Source organism: Hypanus sabinus, chromosome 8 (genome assembly GCF_030144855.1).
Source record: "Hypanus sabinus isolate sHypSab1 chromosome 8, sHypSab1.hap1, whole genome shotgun sequence".
NCBI classification, from domain to species: domain Eukaryota; kingdom Metazoa; phylum Chordata; class Chondrichthyes; order Myliobatiformes; family Dasyatidae; genus Hypanus; species Hypanus sabinus.
Window position 1 is genome coordinate 166,662,225 of NC_082713.1, and position 23,388 is coordinate 166,685,612.

Sequence of the window (23,388 nt, forward strand, 5' to 3'; positions counted from 1 at the left end):
TGTATAAATTAAATGAAAGCGATTAAATACATTTACAGTTAAAGCTACTCTAAACAATCCATGTAAAACACATACATGGTCTAGAATAGGCTCTTTTGAAAACGCCTCCATTTTATTTTAATGTCAGCATTGTCCTCAGATAACTGGAGATTGCTTTGTTTTGTCACTTCAAAACAAAATGTTTCAAAGGAAGACGCGGGGAGTCCAAAATACAGGTGTAACTCTGGTTTTACATTAAGCAAGGTACACACATATCACATGGTAGCATGGTGACATATATTTTAAATATAACTCATAATTAGTTATTTAAATGAGCAAGAATGCTTAATTAAACTATATATAAGATTAATCAAATATTCCTGAAATATCAAATACACAACAGTCCTCCCTGCTTAGCTATAGACTCCAACTCAATAGACAATGCTTCTCAACTATATACACTGTATACTCTACAATACAACCACTATATAGACATCCACAGCATAGTAATTTTTGAATTGTCCCATTTAGGCTTAAAGATTTAATCACTGTGAAGGATTTCTTACTTGTGTAGGATGATATCTTTCCTGACAAGGGGGATCACTTTGCTTGGCAAATGAGACTTGTAGCTGTGAAACTATCTCAGTTTCAGAAGTCCCCTCCCTGGTGGTTGTAGGAGTTAACCCCGAGTCTGCAGGAAGGGTTCTGAAAGCAGTGGTCACTTTCCTTCTTCTAGTTTGTGCAACTTCTTCTTGGGAAGCTACAAATAGCTTACTGGGGTACTCTCTTATTAATCCCCCTGTTGCTCCCTTGATGATTTGATCTCCTCTCTTGGTCTCCTCATCTACAACATCATCTGACAAATCCTCTGTTTTTGTGTCACTATTGACTCCTTTGCTTTTGACCTTCCATTCATCCAGCTAGGCATTGTTCTTTGCATCTACTTTTAAAATCAGCTTTTCGACTCCCACTTGAAGTTCTTGCAGTAACTCTAATGTACACAGAGTAGAGTCTGACTCTTTATGCTCACAAAAGCTGAATGATTGCAACTTTCCTGAAGCATGGTGACAACTGTGGCTTGTTGGTTGTTATATTTCACTATCATGAAAGTCATTCCCTCAGGAGTTATCTTTTCCCCGGTAATACATTCTTAATTGGATCTCTGCAGGCATCAGTATAGTATCTTTGAAGTGCTGTTTAAACTCATTTTGTGGAATGACTGAAACAGCTGAGCCAGTGTCCAATTCCTTTTGATTAAGTTGCCGTTCACTTCTGGCAGAAACCATATTGCTGGTCTATTGTTAATTTTCACACTGTTAATCTCAAGTCTACACAATCTTGTGTCACTCTCAACATTATCAGATTTTTCATCAACTGCATGCAGATAAGTGCTATTTCTGAAACTGCAACTTTAACTTTTGTCTTTTTCTCTTCTCTGTGCAGTCAACGTATTGTTGTCTGCCCAACATATTTTTGTACGTGTCCAGCTTTGTTGATTTTCTGCGAATTTCACCCATAAATCTGCATTTGTTTGGTGTATGTGAGCCCCTGCCACATCAGTAGCAATTTCTTTGGCCAGGCCAATTTCTGTTTAGACAATGTAATCTTATTCACAGTCACTTTCATTCCTGACTGCAACTGAATTGCATCTCTGTCTGCAGTTTCCTATGAAACTGCAATTTCTATTGCACTTCTTCATGTAAGTTGTGCTTCAGTTAGGAGCATTTCTTGAATGCTAGATTCCACAAATTAAACAATCTGTTAGTGTATTATTAAGCTCATTACTGAACTGACAATACTCAGACAGTCACTTCAATTCGGCTACATATGCTGAAATAGACTTGCCTTCTTTTTGGTTGCATTTATGAAACCTAAAGCATTCTGCAATCAACAATGGCTTCAGTTCTAGGTGTTCTTGCATCACTTTTATGATAGTAGCTAAGTTCATTTTGGATGGTTTGGTTGGAGGAGTCAAATTTTAAAGCAAACTATATGCTTTTAAACCCAATGAAGTTAGCAAAATTGGCAGTCGCTTTTCATTGACTATTTCATTTGCTTCAAAAAACTGTTCCAATAGTTCAGTATATATGAGCAAATTACTCATCAATTTTTACAAAGTAGCCAGCCATTTCTGATTTTTTAAAATAATTAAAAGCATCAAGTACTTACTCTTTATGAACCCTGAATTCTCCAGTTTTCTGACTTTAAAAAAAAACTCGATTGTGTCTTCTCTTCTGAAGACTGTTTCTCCATGTGTTGGGCTATGCTAAGTTGCAATGTTTTAGTTTGAACGTCTTGCTCAGCTTTAACAGGTCAGTAGCCATCTTGGATTTGTTGTAAAAATACCTCATCAGCAATGTTATGTCTTGTAACTTCAAAACATTAAACTAATTCACGGATACAGAGAGTCCAAAATATGGGTGTAACTTCAAATTTACTTAAAGAGAGGCACACACGTAACTCGTGATGGTGTGATGACATATGCATTTAACATATTTTAAGTATAACCCATAAGTAATTATTTAAATGAACAAGAATGCTTAATTAAACAATATATATACAAGATTACGCAAATATTATTGAAATATCAAATACACAACAGAGATGATAGTGGTCAACAACTGGCATGTAACATGTTGCATTTCAAGGAATTAAATGATGGATTAACACTTGCATATACTGATGAAGCTACAATATGCACCACAGAAATCTCAACATCAAGGTTCAAGGTACAAGTAGTTTTGGTTGTACTGAGTTAGTTACATCGTCGATAAAAATAAAAGTAATAATCAGTGAAGTATATCCCAGCAAAATTCTGATCTGTTCCACAATCCGCCAGATCCTGAAAAATGGAAAATGATTTAATAATAAACAGACAAAACTATATTTCAGATTCACTTGTTTTTTTTTTACAAGGTGGTGGTATAGAATATATGATGGTTAGAAATTGTATATTAGTTATGATCTGACTTACTGCTGCAGCAACACGGAAGTGGTACCTGCACTCATGCAGATGTGCAACAGGCAAGACCCAGAAATGTTGATAACCCTGCAGAGATATTTAGAAATTCAATGAGACAGGTTCTTTGTATATTCTTAATCCAAAAACAGTAATTTACTCAATATTTTGCACTGTAATTTACTAACTGCTGCAGTTACTTGTTTGCAAGGAGTGTGTGCTAAATTATTTTTTTTGTTAACACTGCTTTCAAACTTGGGCTGATCTACCAAACAGCTAACTCTTGGTACTAGGAAAGTAATGAAGAATTGTAAAACTTTGGGTTTCGCATGCATTCCTGGAGAACCAGAGTTATGCTGCTGCAAATGCAGTCTGGACTGCATGCTATGTATGTGGTAACATTGTGGTTAACCCACAGGATTAAAATCCAGTCTTGGACAACTGATCTGGGAAGATGAGTTTGGCCTAAAAAATTACAACGGGAGATAGAAACTGTGTGCCAAAAGGGCAATGCTACAATAGTCGTGGGGGACATCAGTATGCAGGTAGATTGGGGGTTGGTGCTAGACTCCAAAAGGGTTCAAAGGAGGTTCACGATTATGATTCCAGGATTGAATGGTAGTCATATGAAAAGCGTTTGATGGCTTTGAAATTCAGAAGTATTATGGGTGACCTCATTGAAACTTATCAAATGGTGAAAGGCCTTGAAAGAGTGGATGTGGGGAGGATGTTTCTTATGGTGGGAGAGTCTAAGGCCAGGAGACACAGCCTCAAAATAGAGGGGCATCTTTTTAGAATGGAGATGAGGAGGAATTTCTTCAGCCAGAGAGTGGTGAATCTGTAGAATTCTTTGCCACAGGCAGCTGTGGAGGGCAAGTCTTTATGTCTACTTAAGGCAGAGATTGTTAGATTCTTGATTGGTCACTGCATGAAAGGATATGGAAAGAAGGCAGGGGATTTTGGCTGAGAGGAAAATTGGATCAGACTTGATGAAATGGTAGAACTGACTCAATGGCCAAATGGCCTAATTCTGCTCCTATATCTTATGGTCTTTGAAACCCCCAATGGCAACTGGTAAATTAAAATTCTATTGCTTAAGCATATCTAGCATAAGAAACTAACATTAGGAATAACGACAATGCAGCTAAGAAATCATCATAAAAATAGTTCACAAATTCTCTTCAAAGTACAAAATTGTCTTCTCACTTTTCCAGCTCTGCTGAAAGGTTTTTGACATTTTCTCTTTTCACAAATGCTACTTGAACCGCTGCAAGATTTAAACAGTTAACATTGAAGTTCACGACTTCAGGCAACTCACTTGCTGTTTCTTTCCGTACTGGCCTGGCCATCTGTGATCTTGGCTCGGATGGTTTTTCTTCATTAGCACAGCCTGGACTGTGCTAACTGCTCCGCATTTTGTCACTGTTATTTATTTTATTTTAGTCAGAGATACCGCATGGAAGAGGCCATTCTGGCCCTTCAATCCATGCCTCCCAGCAACACTCAACAATCCCAGTCTAACCCTAACCTAATCACGGGACAATTTACAACGACCAGCTACTCTACCTGGAACGTCTGTGTACTGTGGGGGAAATACCATGCATTCCATGGTGAGCACATACTCAGTCATTACAGACTACGCTGGGATTGAACTCCAAACTTCCAAAGCCCCGAGCTGTAATAGTGTCACGCTAACCAGGAAGTCCCGACAGCTTTTTCACTTTGATACTCTCTAATTGCCCTTATTCCATTGTCTTACTGTCTTTTTATTCAGATTCTCTCTCTCTCGTTGACTCTGTTAACCTCACTTGTAGCTTCTACCCACCTCGTTAGAGATGTTCCTTTGTCCTATCCATATCCCCCCCCCGCTCCCACCCGACCTCCTCTGTAATGTTCGTCTGACAATGGGTCTTTAAATTTAAATATTAACTTTATTTAAGAACGTTGCCTGATGTGCTGAGAGCAACCAACATTTTCTGTTGTTATTATTATAGCATTTCTGTTGCTGGCTTCAGTTAGGCCAATCATCCAATGTGATATATGACCAGGGGCTTGCACTTTGCAGGGAGTTACTGATCAGATCAGAGCCGGTTTCGCTCGAAGAAATACTCATGCTAAATGCACACACAGTAATCCCAGGAGTGTAACATTCAAGGCCCTCACCTGCAAGTCCCTTCATAGCTTCTATACAAATGGAATTAACATTTGTTCTGAGCAGTATCAATCTTCAGGTTTTTTTTTTGGAAAGCCCATTTGTTTGTTGTCTCGGCCCAAATATTTCTGAAACTTAAACATACACTCTGCAAAATATGGTACTTGACATCAAGATTTACCTGTGACATTTCTTGTGAAGCATCTTTTTGAGATTCAATCCTTACAGAGTTCACACAAGTTCTGCCAAAGTGTATTGTGCATTTATAAACAAGCATGGGTTCTGTTGTGCTGTAAAAAAAACTGATTAATATCACTGCACCACAAAACACTTTGCTTCCTGAATACTTTTTGGGTGTATTTTATGGATTTTAGACTGCTGATCATGAATATCACCATGAAATTTCCCTATCACACACCATTGTTTTGAAATCACCTATATTTGTTATTTCAATTCATAAATCGAGTCCAAATAACTGATGCCAAGATTAAGGAAGCCATTTTTTGTTGATCCACAAATCAAACAGGTCATCAATGATGGGCAATTCTAGTAGGACCAGAAAAATTGCTTGGAAGGCATTTAAGGGTGTTGTTGAAGATTTTCTTGGCAACTACAGAGCACCAAACTACGTGCAGCTGGTTGACAACATGCTTCAAGCACACAAAACCATGAAGTGCAACATGTCACTAAAGATTCATTTATTGCTTTCCCATTTAGACTTCTTCCCTGTATACCTTAGTGCTGTCAGTGACCAACATGGTAAATGGTTTCACTAGGACATTGTGGTCAGGGAGACAAGGTTTCAGGGCACTGGAATCCATCACTGCGATTAACTAATGTTGGCCACTTCAAGTGAGAAGCCTCAGACACTGAGTACAAATGAAAATTAACAACAAAACATTTTCATAAATAAAAAAAAAATTCTGAGGAAGCAGCAGTTTTGAAAAAAATTATTGTCTAGTGTTATGAGAGTTAAGTTTACCAAGAGAAGAAAAAGGAAGTATAAAAATGTACTCACTTTATTTCTAAAGTAATCCTCATATTCAAAGGTGTATATTTGTTGATCGGGATTATGTAGTTATAGTTACCATTTCTGGAAAATAAAGTAATACACTTTATTTAGGGAAAATACCTGGGTACTATTTCAAGCACAAAAGTAGTTACTGAACTTTGCATTATTTGGATCAATATAAGAGTATATAAGGAACAAGAGGAAAGGAACTGATAGAGTAGGTCGTGTGGTATTGACTGTCCTACAAAGAGACGACAAAATTGTCCCTTGTTCTGTAACAATTCTGTGATCCTGGGAATTTTAGTTGTTAAAAAAAATTGGAAAATCAACATTCAGAACTTCATCCTCGTGCAGTAGTAATAAACAAGTGATTCATATGATTTTCATGTAAAAAGCAGATGTTTCACATTTCAGTTTCTAGGCTTAAACTTCCGCAGGGAAGTGCATAATTGCTTATGATTATTATTTCTTTCTTTTCGTATTTACGAAGTTTGTTGTATTCTGCTCTCTGGTTGAACACCTAAATCGGGCATTCTGTCATTATTATTCTATAGATTTATTGAGTATGCCCACAAGAAAATGAATCTTGGTTAAACAAGGCTTTGATAACTACACACTCACAATTGAAAATTGCTCCTCTCCTAATTACATTCTATAAACACAGCTTCTTTTCTCCCCCTTAAATGGTTTGCCTCACTCATCGCTTTATCATGCAAAATTTCATCACTTTTACATCAGTAGTTACCAAGGAGAAGAAAATGAAGAATAGGGAGATCAATACCAAGATTATTAATATACTAGGGCATTTTGAAGCAAAAGAGGTGGTGGTGTTGGGTTTCTTAAAGAGCATTTAGGTGGCTCAGTCCCTAGGGCCTGATGGGATATACACCAGGTTACAGAGAGAGGCAAGTGAAGAGATTGCAGTGACCTTCACCAATATCTTTGTGTACTTTCTATTTACAGGTGAGGTCTTTGAGGACTGGCGATTAGCTAATGTTGTTCCATTATTCAAGAAGGGAAGCAGGGATAATCATAGAAATAATAGACTGTTGAGTCTCACATCAGTGATAGGGAAGATACAGGACAGAATTCATAAGCATAGGAATTATAAGCATTTGGATAACCATGGTTTAATCAACCCCAACCAACTGAGGGCCTCTTACAAGATTATGAGGGGCATAGATAGAGTAGACTGACAGTATCCTTTTCCCATGGTTGAAATGTCTAATACCAGCATTGCTTTGTGTAGGGCAAGTCGAGTGTTACTAACTTGATTGAGCTTTTTGATGAGGTGATGAGGGTGGTTGATAAGGTAGAGCCGTGTACATTGTCTAGATGGATTTTAGTAAAAAGTTTGCAGTGTTTAGTAAAATGGTCCTTTATGGGAGGCTCATCCAGAAGATTAAGAGGCATGGGATGCAAGTGAATTGGCCGTCTGGATTCAGAACTGGCTTGTCCGTAGGAGACAGAGAATAGTAGTTGAAGGGACTTATTCTAGTTGGAGGTCTGTGATTAGTGGTGTTCTGCAGGGATCTGCACTCTGCTGCTTGTGATGTATATAAATGACTTGGATGAAAATGTAGATGGGTGGGTTAGTAAGTCTGCAGGTGATTCAAAGATCAGCGATGCTGTGGATAGCAAAGGAGACTGGCAAAGAGTACAGTGGGTGTAGATCAGTCGCAGATATTAGCAGAGAAATGGCAGATGGAATTGATCTGGCCAAATGTGAAGCGCTGCACCTTGCCTAGTCAAATGTAAAGGACAAATCACTGTTAAGAGCAAGACCCTTAACAGTGTTGACAAGCAGAGGGATCTTGGGGCCCAAGTTCATAGTTCTTTGAAAGTGGCTACACAGGTTGATAGGGTGGTTGAGAAGGCTTCTAGCAAGCTTCCATTTATTTGTCAAGGCACTGAGTTCAAGAGTGCGGAAGTTAGTTTGCTTTGCTGCTTTATAAATCTGTAGTTAGGCCACATACGGAGTATTGCATTCAATTCTGGTTGTCCCAATATGGGAAGATGGTTGAGGCTTTGGGGAAGATGCAGAAGAGGTTTACCAGGATGCTGCCTGGATTAGAGGGTGTGAGCTATCATGAAAGGTTGGACAAACTTGGGTTGTTTTCTCTGGAGTGGCGGAGGCTGAGGGGAGATCTGATAGAGGTTTATAAGATTAGAAAATCTGTAACTGACTTTGTAAGCAAAGTCTGGGTTCCTTAGCCAGGGGATGTGGGGAAGTGGAATGTACTAGGGATAAGCTCCCACTACTTATTAAATGCTTCCAATGGTATGTACCGCAAAAAGCCTCTGACAACCAAGTCCAGCTCCTGGGCTTCACATGTGACTTAGCTACTAAGCCAGGCTGAACCATTTCTACTGACAGGAGAAAGGACAAAGCTGGGTTACTGGTGTCTTAAAACCAGTCGCTCTGGGCAGATGGGGCTTGTCAGCTGTGGTTGGCAGTTCATCTAGGAGGAGAAGGAAAACTCTGATCTCAAACTTCTGCTGCTTTGTAGCCATACCCAATCATTGGGAAGGGAGTAAACCCCGAGGAAAAATACAGAGCGCGGGTCCCTAAGGCAGTCCTACGTTGAGTTCAACGCTGACTGGCAACTCCTGCAATGTCACTGGTGCCAAACTGTATTGGTCTCAGCCATTACTTTGGATTCATGGAATGAATGGAAAGGGAGAGCTTGCTACATGGGCAACAGTTTGCTCTCCATATTGTACAGCCCTGGCTTCTGTACCTAGATAGCTAGGACGCCTCATTCGTGGACGACCCCGACCAACTGAGGCCCTCTTATAAGATTACGAGAGATATAGACAGAGTAGACAGACAGTATCCTTTTTTCATGGTTGAAATGTCTAAAGCCAGAGGGCATGCACATTAGTTAAGAGGATAATTTCAAAGGAGATGTGAGGGTTAAGATTTTTTTTCTTCACAGAGGGCGGTGGGCACCTGGATTGTGCTGCCTGGTGTGGTGGTAAAGTCAGATTCATTTAGATAGTCACATGAATGTGAGGGAAATGGAAGGATATGGTCATTGTGTAGGCAGATTAGTTTCGTTGGCCATTTGATTACTAATTGAATTGGTTCAGCACAACGTTGCCCTTGTTCTATCATTTGGTTAGATAGACAACTGTACCGGCCAGCCCCAGAATGACAATCTATGCCATGAATTAATTTAATAAACCTATGAACAGGTCTTGCACAATAATATTGCTATCATTTACCAGCTTTTGATATAGTTGTATGAATGAAATATAAAGAAAATAAACAGGAGGGGGAAAAGCCTTCTACAAACTTTAAAATTAAAAAAACCTAATCAACAGAATCTAATAAAAGGATAAATGCAAGAGGAACTCAACAGATCATTCAGAGCTGTGCTGGAGGAAGGTATATCTCATTAAGCTATCTCTTAGATAAAATATTTAAAAGAAACACAAATTAAGATGATCATAATACTGCTTTTTCCAAAAGTACTCTTATCTATGTTTGAGTAAAAGTTTAAAGTCACTAACCCACAGTGAACTCCTTTTGTACAGAATTGCTGATCAATAATTTGCTGGCTTTCCAGGATCTGTATTGATCTAACAGATGTATCGAACCCTGTTAATATATTTAGAAATTTCAAAATCATTGAAAGTTTAATTAGTAAATAATATCATCAAAATTCTAACTTAGCATTTCTATTATAAGGCATACTGTCAAACTACCCAATACATATTATTTCAGACATATTATGCAGCAATCATTGAAACATGCAGGGTTAATATCAAGTTTTGGGATAAATACCAACAGAAATTTGCCTAGGTACAAGATTACAATTAATGAATGGCACTGATTTGTTTTTAAATTGAAATGAATAGGACTCTGAGCTCTTCAAACCTGTCTGTGTGATTGTAGTTTCACTTGAGTCTGCAAGGAATGTAAGCTCCTCAAAGTTTAAAGTAAATTTATTGTCAAAGTACCTGCCTGTCACCATATCCAACCCCCAGATGTGTTTTCTTGTGGGCCAAGAAACACAATAGAATCAATGAAAGACCTCACCCAACCAGACAGACAAATAACCAATGTGCAAAGGACTGTGCAGATATGCAAAACAAAACTGATAATAACAAAACAAATAAGCATAATAAGCATAAATATCAAGAACATGAGATGAAATGTCCTTGAAAGTGAATCCAATTTTTGTGGCAACAGTTCAGTAATAGGGCAAGTGAAGTTATCTCCTCCGGTTCAAGAGTTGATGGTTGAGGGATAACGACTGTTCCTGAACCTGTTGGTGTGAGTCCTGAGTCTCCTTCTTCCTGATGACAGGAGCAAGAAGAGAGTGTGGCCTGGATGGTGGGGGTCCTTGATGATAGACGCTGTTTTCCTGCAACAGTGCTCCATGTAGATGAGCTCAATGGTAGGGAAGATTTCTTCCCATGATGGACTGCACCGTATCCATTACTCTTTGTAGGATTTTCTGTTCAAGTGCATTGGTGTTTCCATAACAGACCATGATACAACCAGTCAATATGCTCTCCACTACACATCTAGAGAAGCATGTTGAAGTTTTATGCGTCATGCCGAACCTTCGCAAACTTCCAAGGAAGTAGAGACGTTGGGGTGTTTCTTTCTAATTACGGTTACTTGCTGGGCCCCAGACAGATCCTCTGGGATTGTACATTGCCGACCATCTCCACCTCTGGTCCCCCGCCAAGGACTGGCTCATCGGCCTCCAGTTTCCTCCTCCTGAATTCAATAATCAGCTCCTTGTTCTTGTTGACATTGAGTGAGAGGTTGTTGTTGTGGCACCACTCGGCTACATTTTCAGTCTCTCTCGTACATGCCAATTCATCACCACCTTAGATTCAGCCAACAACAGCGAACTTAAATATGGCATTGGAGCTCTTCTGAGTCGCACTGTCCTAAGAGTACAGCAAGAAGATCAGGGGGCTAAGCACACAGCCTTGTGGTGCAGACGTGCTGATGGAGATTTTAGAGGACAAGTTGTTGCTCCTGTCATCTTTATTTCAAACTCAGTGAGATATTTTTTTCTGAATGAGATGTGCAACAAAATGCATTTTTTTTAAAGATTTAAAGTACAACCATTGTATCAATCTAATCAGAGCCATGATTGCAAATGAATTCTTGATTTTGTACCGATAGGTAGCTTTGTTCAAGCACTCTTACCCAACATTTGTTGGTTAAAGTACATCTCAGACATAATTCTGAAGTAAAATAATTTGGACGCCACAAATCCTAAATAAAAGGAAAACATTTAAACAGCACATCTGCTCAGACAACAGCTGTGGAAAGAGAACACAGTTTACGGGCATTTTTGAGTTAAATCATGAACTCCATTTTCACTCTGCATTGCTCCTGATCATCATCAACAATCTCCCATCTCCATCATCCTCTGTTCTGAGCCTGTTTCTTGAGGGTGGGCCAGGAGTGTCCCCATCGTCTAACTTCAACCTCCACGTCTCTCCTCCACGTGTTCCTTGGACATTTGTTTCTTCTACTTTCCTCAAGGATTCCATTTTAATGTCTACTGGTGATGGTGTTGGTTGGCTTCTCACATTCCAGGTACCCCAGGTGACAAAAGAGTTCTTGGCTGTGCAGGATCCCGATGACCTTCCCTTTGCTGCATCACGTGAACACTCGATGATGAGTCCATCGATGTTTCTGTAATCCATTGTATCCACTCTACAGGGGATTGGCTGATACAGCACTTCACGTCACTTCATTATATTAGTTGTCTTTAATCAATTGACATTACTCCTTACCGCTGCATTTAATGTGTTTATAAAAAGGTTTTAGTTGTTAAATTTGACTACTCTTCCAAGCTATTATTTCTTATTATGTGTTAATATTTACTGTGCGTTTTCATAAACTTTTACTTTATTTTGATGGTGAACTTACCTTATTCTTACAAATGAAAATTTTGACCCCTGTACTAAATATTGAGGCTTTGATCATTTGTTCATTATGTGCCGTGTCGTATGACATGGGTGATCATGGTTTTTGTCTCCTCGGCAAATTTTTCCACAGAAGCGGTTTGCCATTGTCTTCATCTGGGCAGTGTCTTTACAAGACAGGTGACCCCGCCATTATCAATACTCTTCAGAGATTGTCAGCCTGGCATCAGTGGTCGCATAACCAGGACTTGTTATATGTACCAGCTGCTCATAAGATCATTCTCCACCTGCTCCCCTGGTTTCACATGACTCTGATCAGAGAGGGAGGTGATAAGCAGGTGCTATACCTTGCCCAAGGGTGACCTGCAGGCTAACGGAGGGAAGGAGCACCTTACACCTCCTTTGTAGGGATATATCTCCATCCTACCACCCCATGTATTTAATATTTCAGCAATATTGAATAATTGTGTGTGTGTGTGTGTGTGTGTGTGTGTATATTTATGTATTTATTTAGGTTGATTAAGCAGTCTTGTTTGTTTAAATATTTCACCACGGGTTATATGTATAAATATGCGAATTGCGAACATCATCACACTACATGTGGTATGTGCACAATTAAAGTAAACACAGAATTAGACTCCTACGTCTTCCTTTGAATTAGTTTAATGTTTTGAAAGTTCAGAAAGTTCAAAGTAAATTTAATATCGAAGATTTATTATCAAAATACATATATGTCACCATAAACAACCCTGAGATTCATTTTCTTGTGGCATATTCATCAAATCTATAACAAAATCAAAGAAAGGCCACCCAACTATGGCACTCAATCAGAATGCAGAACACAATAACCTGCGCAAATACAAAAAGAAGAAATAATAATAATAACAAAATAAGCAATAAGTATCAAGAATATGAGATGAGGAGTCCTTGAAAGTGACTCCATTTACAAGCTACCGTGAAACTACAAAGCATAACAGTTTGAATGCCTCCCACTGCTTGCCGTATGGTTTGGTCACTAGCAGCTCGGCTCAGTTTGTGAATTCATCTAGCAAATGCATAAAGTTTGCTGAAGTTAAATTTAAAACCCCTAGACTGTGACCATCCCTTCTCCTTATCAAAGGTGATTGTTAAATGTCACGTGCTCACAAGAGATTCCATTACTATCAATTCGTTAATGATTTCAAGTTAGCTACTCGGTGCTATGTGCAGCAAGTCCTAATTATTTTCTGCTTCTGGATTCTGTCCATTGTAAGTGTTCCATTCATGTCCTAGAAATTCACTTGTTCATGATCTGAGATATCCTAAGTCTCAGAATCAGGTTTAATATCACTGGCATTTATCATGAAATTTGTTGTTTTGCAGCAGCAGTACATTGCAGTACAGAAATAATAAAAAGTATCAATTACAATAAGTAGCATACGTATAAAAATAAAAAATAAATTAAATAAGAAGTGCAAAAAGAGAGAGGAAATAAATACTGGGGAAGTGCTCATGAATTCATTGGCCATTCAGAAAACTGATGGCAGAGGGGAAGAATCAGTCAGATACCACCGGCATGTATCGTGAAATTTGTTAACTTCACATCAGCAATACAATGCAATACATAACAGAGGAAAAAACTGTGAATTACAGTAAGAGGTGAGGTGGTGTTCATAGGTTCATTGTCTATTCAGAAGTTGGATGGCAGAGGGGAAGAAGCTGTTCCTGATTTGTTGCGTGTGGTGCCTTCAGGCTTCTGTACCTCCTCCTTGGTAGCAATGTGAAGAGGGCATGACCTGGTTGATTGGGGTCCTTAATGATGGAGGTCATCTCCTTGAGGAGGCATCATCTTTTGAAGATGGCCTGGATGCTGGGGAGGCTGGTGCCCATGGTGGAGATGGGTGAGTTCACAACTTTCTGCAGCTTTTTCCAATTCTGTTCAGTTCTATGTCCATGTGAAAATTCAGTTTCCTCTTTCCTCTACACTCACTCTGCATTACTGTGTCCTGTTTGTACCCCTGCATAACTCATGACTTCACAAAGGTCTGCAGCCAAATCTCACCAAACATTTCTTTGCAGACCGTTAGTTCAACTTCTGCTGGATGGAACTTAATTGCAAACCTCCTTTCTCCTACAACATCCCCTGACTGTAACTGCTTCTTCAGAAATGTTAGGCATGGGTATTTGACACTTGTATTTCATTTATTCAGAGAGACAGCACAGAATAGCCATTCCAGCCCTTCCAGCTGTGCTGCTGTGCAACTCCTGACCTAACCCCAGCCTAATCACGGGACAATTTACTATGACCAATTAACCTTCTAACTGCTACGCCTTTGGACTGTGGGAGGAAACCGGAGGAGCTGGGCAAAACCCACCCTTTCCACAGGGAGGAACGTACAAACTCCTTACAAATGTCATCGGAATTGAACTCTGAACTCTGATGCCCTGAGTTGTAATAGTGTAACACTAACCACTACACTACCCTGGCACCCAATTTAATCCTACTCAGCTGTAAAATCTCCATATATCAGTGCTAAGCAAATAAAATAAATTTATGCTTCATACTCTCTTGTTTTACTACTTAGCACGACAGTTACTTTTGTACAGAATATTCATTGGATAACCCAGTGACCTCACCACTACCACTCTTGCATTAACCTTTGCTGATTCGTTGCCAGTTTAAATCTTTCATGCTGACAAGGATGTATCTCTTATCAGGGTAAAGGACAGTTCATTAAACAACAGTCTCTGATCCTATGATGTACCCCTCCACAAATATCACCTTTATGTCAGTGCTAACATTATGTCTCCCCGTCTGGTCCTGGTACCGAGGGCATTTCAGAGATCTTTCCCTTTAATCTGGAACTTATGTCCTTGAAATAATTGTGTGTGTGTCATGGGGACTCCCATCAGAAACCCACCTTTCTGCTTTGAGTTCTTTTTCCAAGTTATCTTAAACTGGGAAAACAGCTTTTGGGCTGCGTGTGCAAAAGGTGGGTTGGGGGGAGGGGGCTTTTGGGTTTCGGTGTTTCTATCATTCATTCTATGGGGTTTCTTGTTTCGGGGATGTCTGTGAAGAGTATGAGTTTCAGATTGCATTCTGCGTACATGCTCTGATATTAAATAAACCTTTGAGATTGTTCGGTACTAGAATCACATCCAGAGAACCCAGTTGCTGCCCATCTTCGCTTGCTGTAGAAAGAACCCCACTGCCTACTCACCCATTTTACCTTCTGTATAAACTGTGGTATGTTAGTTGCTTCACAGTTCCTTGTTATTCAAGCCATCTCCTCTGTGTTACCCTCTACCTACGTCACCTATAGCAAATATATAAACCCATCTCCTCAAATTCTCCTTTTCAGGAAGATTCCATTGGATCCCGTCCTATTAAGCACCCCTTTTGTAAACTCTCTGTCAATGGCCAGTGTCATGCTACAACTTTCCACCTCCCCAAACTCTGAAACATCAACTTCACCGTTGTGCTTAAGGAGCATACACTTCTCACCTGTTTTACAGCACACAAACCTCCAGGCAAAGTTAATCCTGTTATATTTTAACCCGATTTGAATTCTTTTTAAATTCATTACTAAATCATTTCTACTTACTAACTGGAATTGAGCATTTTTACTTCATAAAATGTGATTTTATTTCCTCCTGTGCACATCCTGTCACTACAGCTAATGACAGCTATAAATAACAGTTTTGCAATGTAAGCAATTCATTTTGTTTGTTCACGGTTAATTTTTATGGATGACAGGGTGGAGATACGTCTCTACCAAAGGAGGTGTAAAGCACTCCTTCCCTCCGCTAGCCTGCAGGTCGCCCTTGGCAAGGTGTAGCACCTGCTTAGCGCCTCCCCCTGCCACCCCCATTTAGGCTCATGTGAAGCCATGGGAGCAGGTGGTGTATGGTCGTATGAATGAGCAGCTGGTGCATATCACAAGTCCTGGTTATGTGACCAGAGGTGCCAGGCAGACAATCTCTGAAGAGTATTGATAACAGCTGGGGGCATCCATCTTGTAAAGACAATGCCCAGAAAAAGGCAATGGCAAATCATATCTGTAGAAAAATTTGCCAAAACCATCATAAGACCATAAGATATAGGAGCAGAAGATAGGCCATTCAGCCCATTGAGTCTGCTCTGCCATTCAATCATGGACTAATCAAGTTCTTCCAGTCATCCCCACTCCTCTGTCCTCTCCCCATACCCTTTGATGCCCTGGCAAATCAAGAACCTATCTATCTCTGCCTTAAATGCACTCAATGACTTGACCTCCACAGCTGCTCGTGGCAACAAATTCCATATATTTACCACCCTATAACTAAAGTAATTTCTCTGCATCTCTGTTTTAAATGGATGTCCTTCAATCCTGAAGTCATGCCTTCTTGTCCTAGATTCCCCATGGGAAATAACTTTACCATATCTAATCTGTTCAGGCCTTATAACATTCAGAATGTTTCTTTGAGATCCCCCCTCATTCTCCTGAACTCCAGGGAATACAGCCCAAGAGCTGCCAGATGTTCCTCATACGGTAACCCTTTCATTCCTGGAATCATTCTTGTGAATCTTCTCTGAATCCTCTCCAATATCAAAATATCCTTTCTAAAATAAGGAGCCCAAAAACTGCACACAATACTCCGTGGTCTCACAAGTGCCTTACAGAGCCTCAACATCACATCCCTGCTCTTAGTTCTATACCTTTAGAAATTAATGCCAACATTGCATTTGCTTTCTTTACCACCAACTCAACCTGGAGGTTAACCTTTAGGGTATCCTGCACGAGGACTCCTAAGTCCCTTTGCACCTCTGAATTTTGAATTCTCTCCCCACCTAAATAACAGTTTGCCCATTTATTTCTTCCACCAAAGTGCATGACCATACACTCTCCAACATTGTATTTCATTTGCCACTTCTTTGCCCATCCCCTATCTCTGCAGGCTTTCTGTTTCCTCAACACCACCTGCTCTTCCACCTATCTTTGTATCATTGGCAAATTTAGCCACAAATCCATTAATTCTATAGTTCAAATCATTGAGATACATCTTAAAAAGCAGCAGTCCCAACACTGACCCCTGTGAAACTCCACTGGTAACCGGCAGCCAACCAGAATAGGATCCCTTTATTCCCACTCTCTGTTTTCTGCCAATCAGCCAATGCTCCACTCATGCTAGTAACTTCCCTGTAATTCCACGTGCTCTTACCTTGCTAAGCAGTCTCACATGCGGCACCTTGTCAAAGGCCTTCTGAAAATCCAAGTACACCACATCTACCGCAACTCCTTTGTCTACCCTGCTTATAATTTCCTCAAAAAATTGCAGTAGGTTAGTCAAGCATGATTTTCCTTTCAGGAGACCATGCTGGCTTTGGCCTATCTTGTTATGTACCTCCAGGTACTCTGTAATCTCGTCCCTAACAATCAATGTCAGGCTAACAGGTCTATAGTTTCCTTTCTGCTGTCTCCCACCTTCTTAAATAGCAAAGTGACATTTGCAATTTTGCAGTCATCCGGTACAATGCCAGAATCTATCAATTCTTGAAAGATCATTGTTAATGCCGTGTCAAGTCCATGATCACCTACATCATACAACATGGCACATAACGTGCAAACTGTTCATTTGCAGATTGCTAATGGTAATCAGTATTGTTTCAGATCCTGAAGTGGTTGATTTCCTCTGGGCACTCATAAATGTTAGTGAGACTGTATATTCCACAGGTGATTCATTGTATGTTAGTTACCCAACCTCAGTAACTGGGAAATAAACACAACATTCTTCCATTCTGATACAGTACTCTAAAAATACCTAAAGTGTGTTAGTCTATACATTTTAAATTTTACTTTAACATGCTACTGGACTTCTATAATGCCTTTTAAATATCAATACAGTTTGCTATTGAAGACATAAAAGAAGGCTATAGTGTTCACTTACAATCATCCTGCTTCCCTTCTCTTTTATTTGTAAATGGACTTGTCCCTGATCCTGAAAGATAAATTTTGTAATGTGTCACTTCTAACATGTTTTCATGACATTCACATTTCAAGCATGTTCATCATTTAGCTACATTTAAGTAATAAATTGGAATCATAAGTAGGACTCGTCCCAAGAGAAAACTAGGATGCACTTCTCTAGAGACAGCTTCAAACAACTGCAAACAGACTGGACACCAGACAGTGAGAAATAGGATCAAAATCTAGAGATTTGCCAATCAGATCAAACAATTGAAAGGAGGAATTTATCCATACGTTATTATTAGATAAATGGCACAAAAGGGCATAGAATGTACTGACATACAAATAATCCTGGCTTTGCAGAAAAATCCACTATCATTTCGCTCTCGACTGGATGGGAAAGGCTTTGAGTTGGTGCCAGAGGATTAGCAGGGAAGGGAAATTGGCCCGAGTTGCAAAGACAAACTGCAGAACTTCCATTTGAGACCATTTTTCCAATTCCTTTTATTGCATAGTGTTAGCACATGGCAAAATGCATGTTTATGCAGTTTCTGCTCTTAATATCCCAAGGCAATGTGAATAGTAATGCAGTAACTCTTTCCTAATTGTATATGAATTCACTGGCATGAGTGACTTGCACCAGTTAATCCACACACAATTGAACATGTTGACTTCCATCCTTTCCTAATAGCAAGAATGAAGAACCCTTTACTCAGCACATGCATCTTTGTTACAATTGCCCTTTAAAATTTATTACATAACAATTTCAAAGTTCAAAGTACATTTATTATCAAAGTATGCATACATTATCCAACATTGAGATTTGTCTGCTTACAGGCAGCCACAAAATGAAGAAACCATAAAAAAGAAGACTGCAGAGAGAAAATAAAACAAATCAGGCAAACAATAAAAGTAAGCAAATAGCATTCAGAATGAAAATGAGTAGCGAAGTCGCCATAGACATGAAGCCCAGAGCAGCCAAAGCAATTTAAAAACTATGGTTAAAAAGCAATGAATTACAAATTTATTTATTTATTGTGAAATAGTGCAGAATCGGCCGTTCCATCACTTCGAGCCACAGCAGCCAGCAATTCCCTGATTTAACCTTAGCGTAATCACAGGACAATTTATAATCACCAATTAACCTCCCAACTGGTACATTTTTGGAATGTGAGATGAAACCAGAGCACCCAGAGGAAAACCACGTGGTCACCGGGAGAACTTACAAATTCCTTACAGGCAGTGGTGGGAATTGAACCCAGGTCGCCTGTACTCTAAAATTTTGTGCTAACACTACGCTATCATGTCGCCCTGTACTCAGGAATTTAGCTAGCGCTAGCTATTAGCTTGCTTGGCAGAGAAATCAGCATAAATATTTCAGTAATATAAAATCTTCCTCTCTTTTAAAATCATTACTGTGGAATAAAACTTGCCTGGCTCTGAAAGGTTTTGCATCGTATGATGATCCTTAGCGATTATCTTCTGAGTACGCTGGAAGGGAATGCCTTTGACCGGAGACCGACCATCACAGCAATGCACCATGTCACAAGGTAAGACACCACAAAAGGTTATTTCAGGCCAAGAAGTTTCCGTTTTTAACGTTGTATAAAATGGACTTGAGTTCTTTACTAAGGAATAAAATGAATACAAATGGCTTGTCACAATGGAGTTTCCATATGTAACATTTTAAATACTTTCAGTGGAGTTATCTACCTGACAATGTTGTGTGTGGGATAATGGTAGTTTGTCCAGTTGTGCTCAGTACTCCTGCAGTATAGCTGCAATGTGAAAATAAATGTTATAGCATTGTACAGTCATGGAGCATTACAGTGCAGAAACAGGCCCTTTGGCCTCTCTTGTCTGTGCCAAACTATTGTTCTAACTAGTCCCACTGACCTGCACCTGGACCATAGCCCTCCATAACTCTCCCATACATGTACTTATCCCAAATTATCTGAATTGTTGACATTGATCTCGAGTCAACCACTCTCACCCCTCTCTGAGTGAAGTAGTTCCCCATAGAGTCATAAACGAGCACAGCACTTCAGCCCATCTAGTCCATGCTGAACCATTGAAACTGCCTACTCCCATTGACCTGCACTGAGACCACAGCCCTCCATACCCCTTCCATCCACGTACTTGTCCAAACTTCTCTTAAACATTGAAATAATTTCCCTTAAACATTTCACTTTTCACTCTTAACCTATGACTTATGTTAACCTATGTTCTAGTCTCACCCAACCTCAGTGGAAAAAGACGGATTACATTTACCCCTTCTATATCCCTCAATTTTGTATACCCCTATCAAATCTCCCCTCATTCTCCTACAGGGAATAAAGTCCTCATCTATTCAACCTTTCCCTATAAATCAGTCCTGGCAACATCCTTGTAAACTTTCTCTTTTATTTAAACAAATTACAGTGATTGCACTTCTTAGGCATAAAACGTGGAATAAGCAAAAGGGTTGCCTTTCATTCCATTAGAAACAGCTATACAGAGTATTGTTCCGTTTCTCTCTGCACCCTGTGGCAACCTTGTTGCTTCAGACTCCTCAATACTCAGAGTCTGGACTGACATCGACATCATTTATTATTATATTGTGATTTGTCCTCTACTGTGCCTATTATCTTGTTTATTAATTATTGTACTGCCCTGCACTGTTCTGTGCACTTTATGTAGCCCTGTGCAGGTCTGTAGTCTAGTGCAGTTTTTATGTTGTTTTATGTAGTCTAGTGTAGCCTTCCGCTGTCTCACATAGTCTAGTGTAGTTTTGTGCTGTTTCATGTAGCACCAGGGTCCTGGAGGAACGTTGTTTCATTTTTACTGTGTACTGTACCAGCAGTTCATGGTCAAAATGACAATAAACTTGACTTTTTTTTAGCATGTGTCTGTCCTTTGTGAGTCCGAGTTGCTAGCTCAATGCTCAACCCAGCAGCGATGGAAACCATGCAAGGAGCCAGCCAGATGTGAACCTGGGACCACTGGGCTCAGAGACCCATGCTGATGCCACTACACCACTCTAGCATAGAGTATTGGAGGAGTTTAAATACCATCAAGAGTAGACAATTATAGGGAAAATATTTACCTGCTGTTGATAATTTTGATGTCATTTTTCTCTTCAGTTAAAGTCAGCACATAGAGAGCCAAAATCAAAATAATACTGTCATACAAAATAAACTGTTACTTGTCGCGTACTGAACCCTTGACAAATACAATATAAAAAACCACAGTCATTTCTTAGAAGGAATGATTTTGGATTAAACCAACTTAAGGTTTCAACTAACTTAATTTATTCAGTAATTAAATGTTCTAATTAGAAACCCTGTTACTCTAGAGTTATTAACCAATCCCAGATTTGGTAAATAATAATAAATCAAGTCTTCATTTATATGCAGCAACTTGCAAATTCATAACAAACTAAAACACATTTTGTAAAATAAAAGTAACACACACAAAATGCTGGTGGAACTCAGCAGGTCAGGCAGCACCTATGGAAATGAATAAACAGTCGATGTTTCAGGCCAGGAAAAGAAGGGAGAAGGCGCCAGAATATAAAGGTGGGGAAGGGGAAGGAGGATAGCTAGAAGCTGATAGTGAAGCCAGGAAGGCAGGAATGGTAAAGGGCTGGAGAAGGAGGAACTTGACAGGAGAGGAGAGAGGAGAAAGGAATCCAGGGGAGGGTGATAGGCAGGTGAGAAAAGGTAAAAGAGCAGAGTGAGGAATATGAGAAGAGGGGAGGGGGAGGAAAAATTTTTGTAAAAAAATCCTTGCTATAATTCTCATTGCCATTGTACTGAGGCAGATGAGATCATAAAGTTGGTGGATTATACCATGAAAAATGTACGAATAAAACAAATCTTGTGACATTTTTAAACCATAAGACACAGGAGCAGAATTAAATCATTCAGCCCATTGAGTCTGCTCTGCCATTCCATCATGGCTAATTGATTACCCCTCTCAAACCCATCCTTCGGCCTTCTCCCTGCAATCTTTGACACCCTTACTGATCAACAACCTATTAACCTCTATTTTAAATACACCCAATGACCTGACCTCCACAGCTGTTTGTGGCAATGAATTCCCCAGCTACAAGAACCTTTGGATAAAGAAATTCCTCCTCATCTCAATTCTAAAGGGACACCCTTATGTTCTGAGTCTGTGCCCTCTAGACTCTCTCACTATAGGAAACAGCCTCTCCACGTCTACTCTACCTAGGCATTTCAATATTTCATAGGTTTTATATTAGTAGTTGTGTTTGACAAGAAACAAGATGCAGAATTGGGACAGAGTAATGGAAATTACAGCACAAATTCTGCCTCTGAGTTCATCAAATCTGATTCTGTAATTACAGACAAACAGACGTACTTTATTGATCCCGAGGGAAATTGGGTTTATTAAATTGGGAAATTATAAAAAGCAAAATATGACACTAAAATTTCTGTGTCTTTTTAATAATTGAAACTATAAACATACACTTCTTATTATGAAGCACATGTAATAAAACAAATGTTTGTAGGTCATTATGTACTTCTACTAACTGCTCCATATCATAGGGACATTTCGCATTTTTACCACAAATGCTTGAATCTCATAATGTGCAGCTCCAAGAGGATCACAACCTTGTCATGTTTTGGAGGCTCTTATGCCTCAATGACCCCGGAGAGCTATGTTGGCTGGAGTCAGGGCCTTGTGCTTTGGCTCTTGGTAGGGTCACCCATGCCAAACAGGTCATAAGGTAGAGGCCAGACTAAGAGTGGGCCACCAGTTCCCCAGGTTCAGGGGTTTAGCTCAGGGCTAAGCACCCTGACTGGTCAAACAGAACTGTTACTGAAACAGAAATGAAGGATCCTTCTACATCAGTATTCCTGAGTCTCCATGACTGACTGTAATGAAAACTGAGCTACTGATACGACGATGGAAGCCCTGAACACCACCAGAGATGGAGGGTCTTCATTGCTGCCCTTAACACCAGCAGCATAACGGGCAAAAGAAAGAGAAGAAATCATAATGTGGAATTTAAATATTTCTCTCTGTGGTAGCCAGGTTACAACTCCATTTCCTTTCCACTGACTGTTCACACTGATTGGAACACTAGGTAGCTAAGGCTATGGAAACAGCAATGACTTGGCAAGCTTTTAGGACTATTTAGAAACAAATAAAAATAAGATATGATAAATCTACAGCCTCAAGGTAGAAACTGCATTTTCCTCTATAACTCCAAATGCACTTTCCTACTCACATTTTTGTGTATATTTTATCACAATGACAAAACTATAGAATTCTTAATCTCTAATCATTAAATTCTAAGCTTTATACTGTACATCTGTGTTTTAACTTCAACTTAATGGTTTTAACTTTCATTTACAACTATGTTGTTAGTGAACACTATCAGTGCTAGTTATTCCTACAGTGTCTGTATAAAGTTCATTGGAAGTTGGGGAGGGGCAGACAGGGG

At 39.5% G+C, this 23,388-nt stretch overlaps 1 protein-coding gene across 1 annotated transcript in view; it reads right to left on the minus strand.

The window, feature by feature from the left end:
• Window positions 1–2,402: 2,402 nt before the first annotated feature.
• Window positions 2,403–23,388, minus strand: part of LOC132397850 (myelin regulatory factor-like protein) — a 71,105-nt gene continuing 50,119 nt past the window's right edge. Inside the window, exons 18-26 of the mRNA XM_059976600.1 lie at window positions 21,019–21,093; window positions 19,647–19,711; window positions 19,367–19,561; window positions 17,914–17,964; window positions 9,619–9,706; window positions 6,109–6,183; window positions 5,272–5,380; window positions 2,954–3,028; window positions 2,403–2,821 (exon numbers count right to left, since the gene is read on the minus strand). Coding sequence (XP_059832583.1) covers window positions 2,735–2,821; window positions 2,954–3,028; window positions 5,272–5,380; window positions 6,109–6,183; window positions 9,619–9,706; window positions 17,914–17,964; window positions 19,367–19,561; window positions 19,647–19,711; window positions 21,019–21,093 — 820 coding nt within the window. The 3' untranslated portion in view covers window positions 2,403–2,734. The remainder of the gene's footprint in view (window positions 2,822–2,953; window positions 3,029–5,271; window positions 5,381–6,108; window positions 6,184–9,618; window positions 9,707–17,913; window positions 17,965–19,366; window positions 19,562–19,646; window positions 19,712–21,018; window positions 21,094–23,388) is intronic.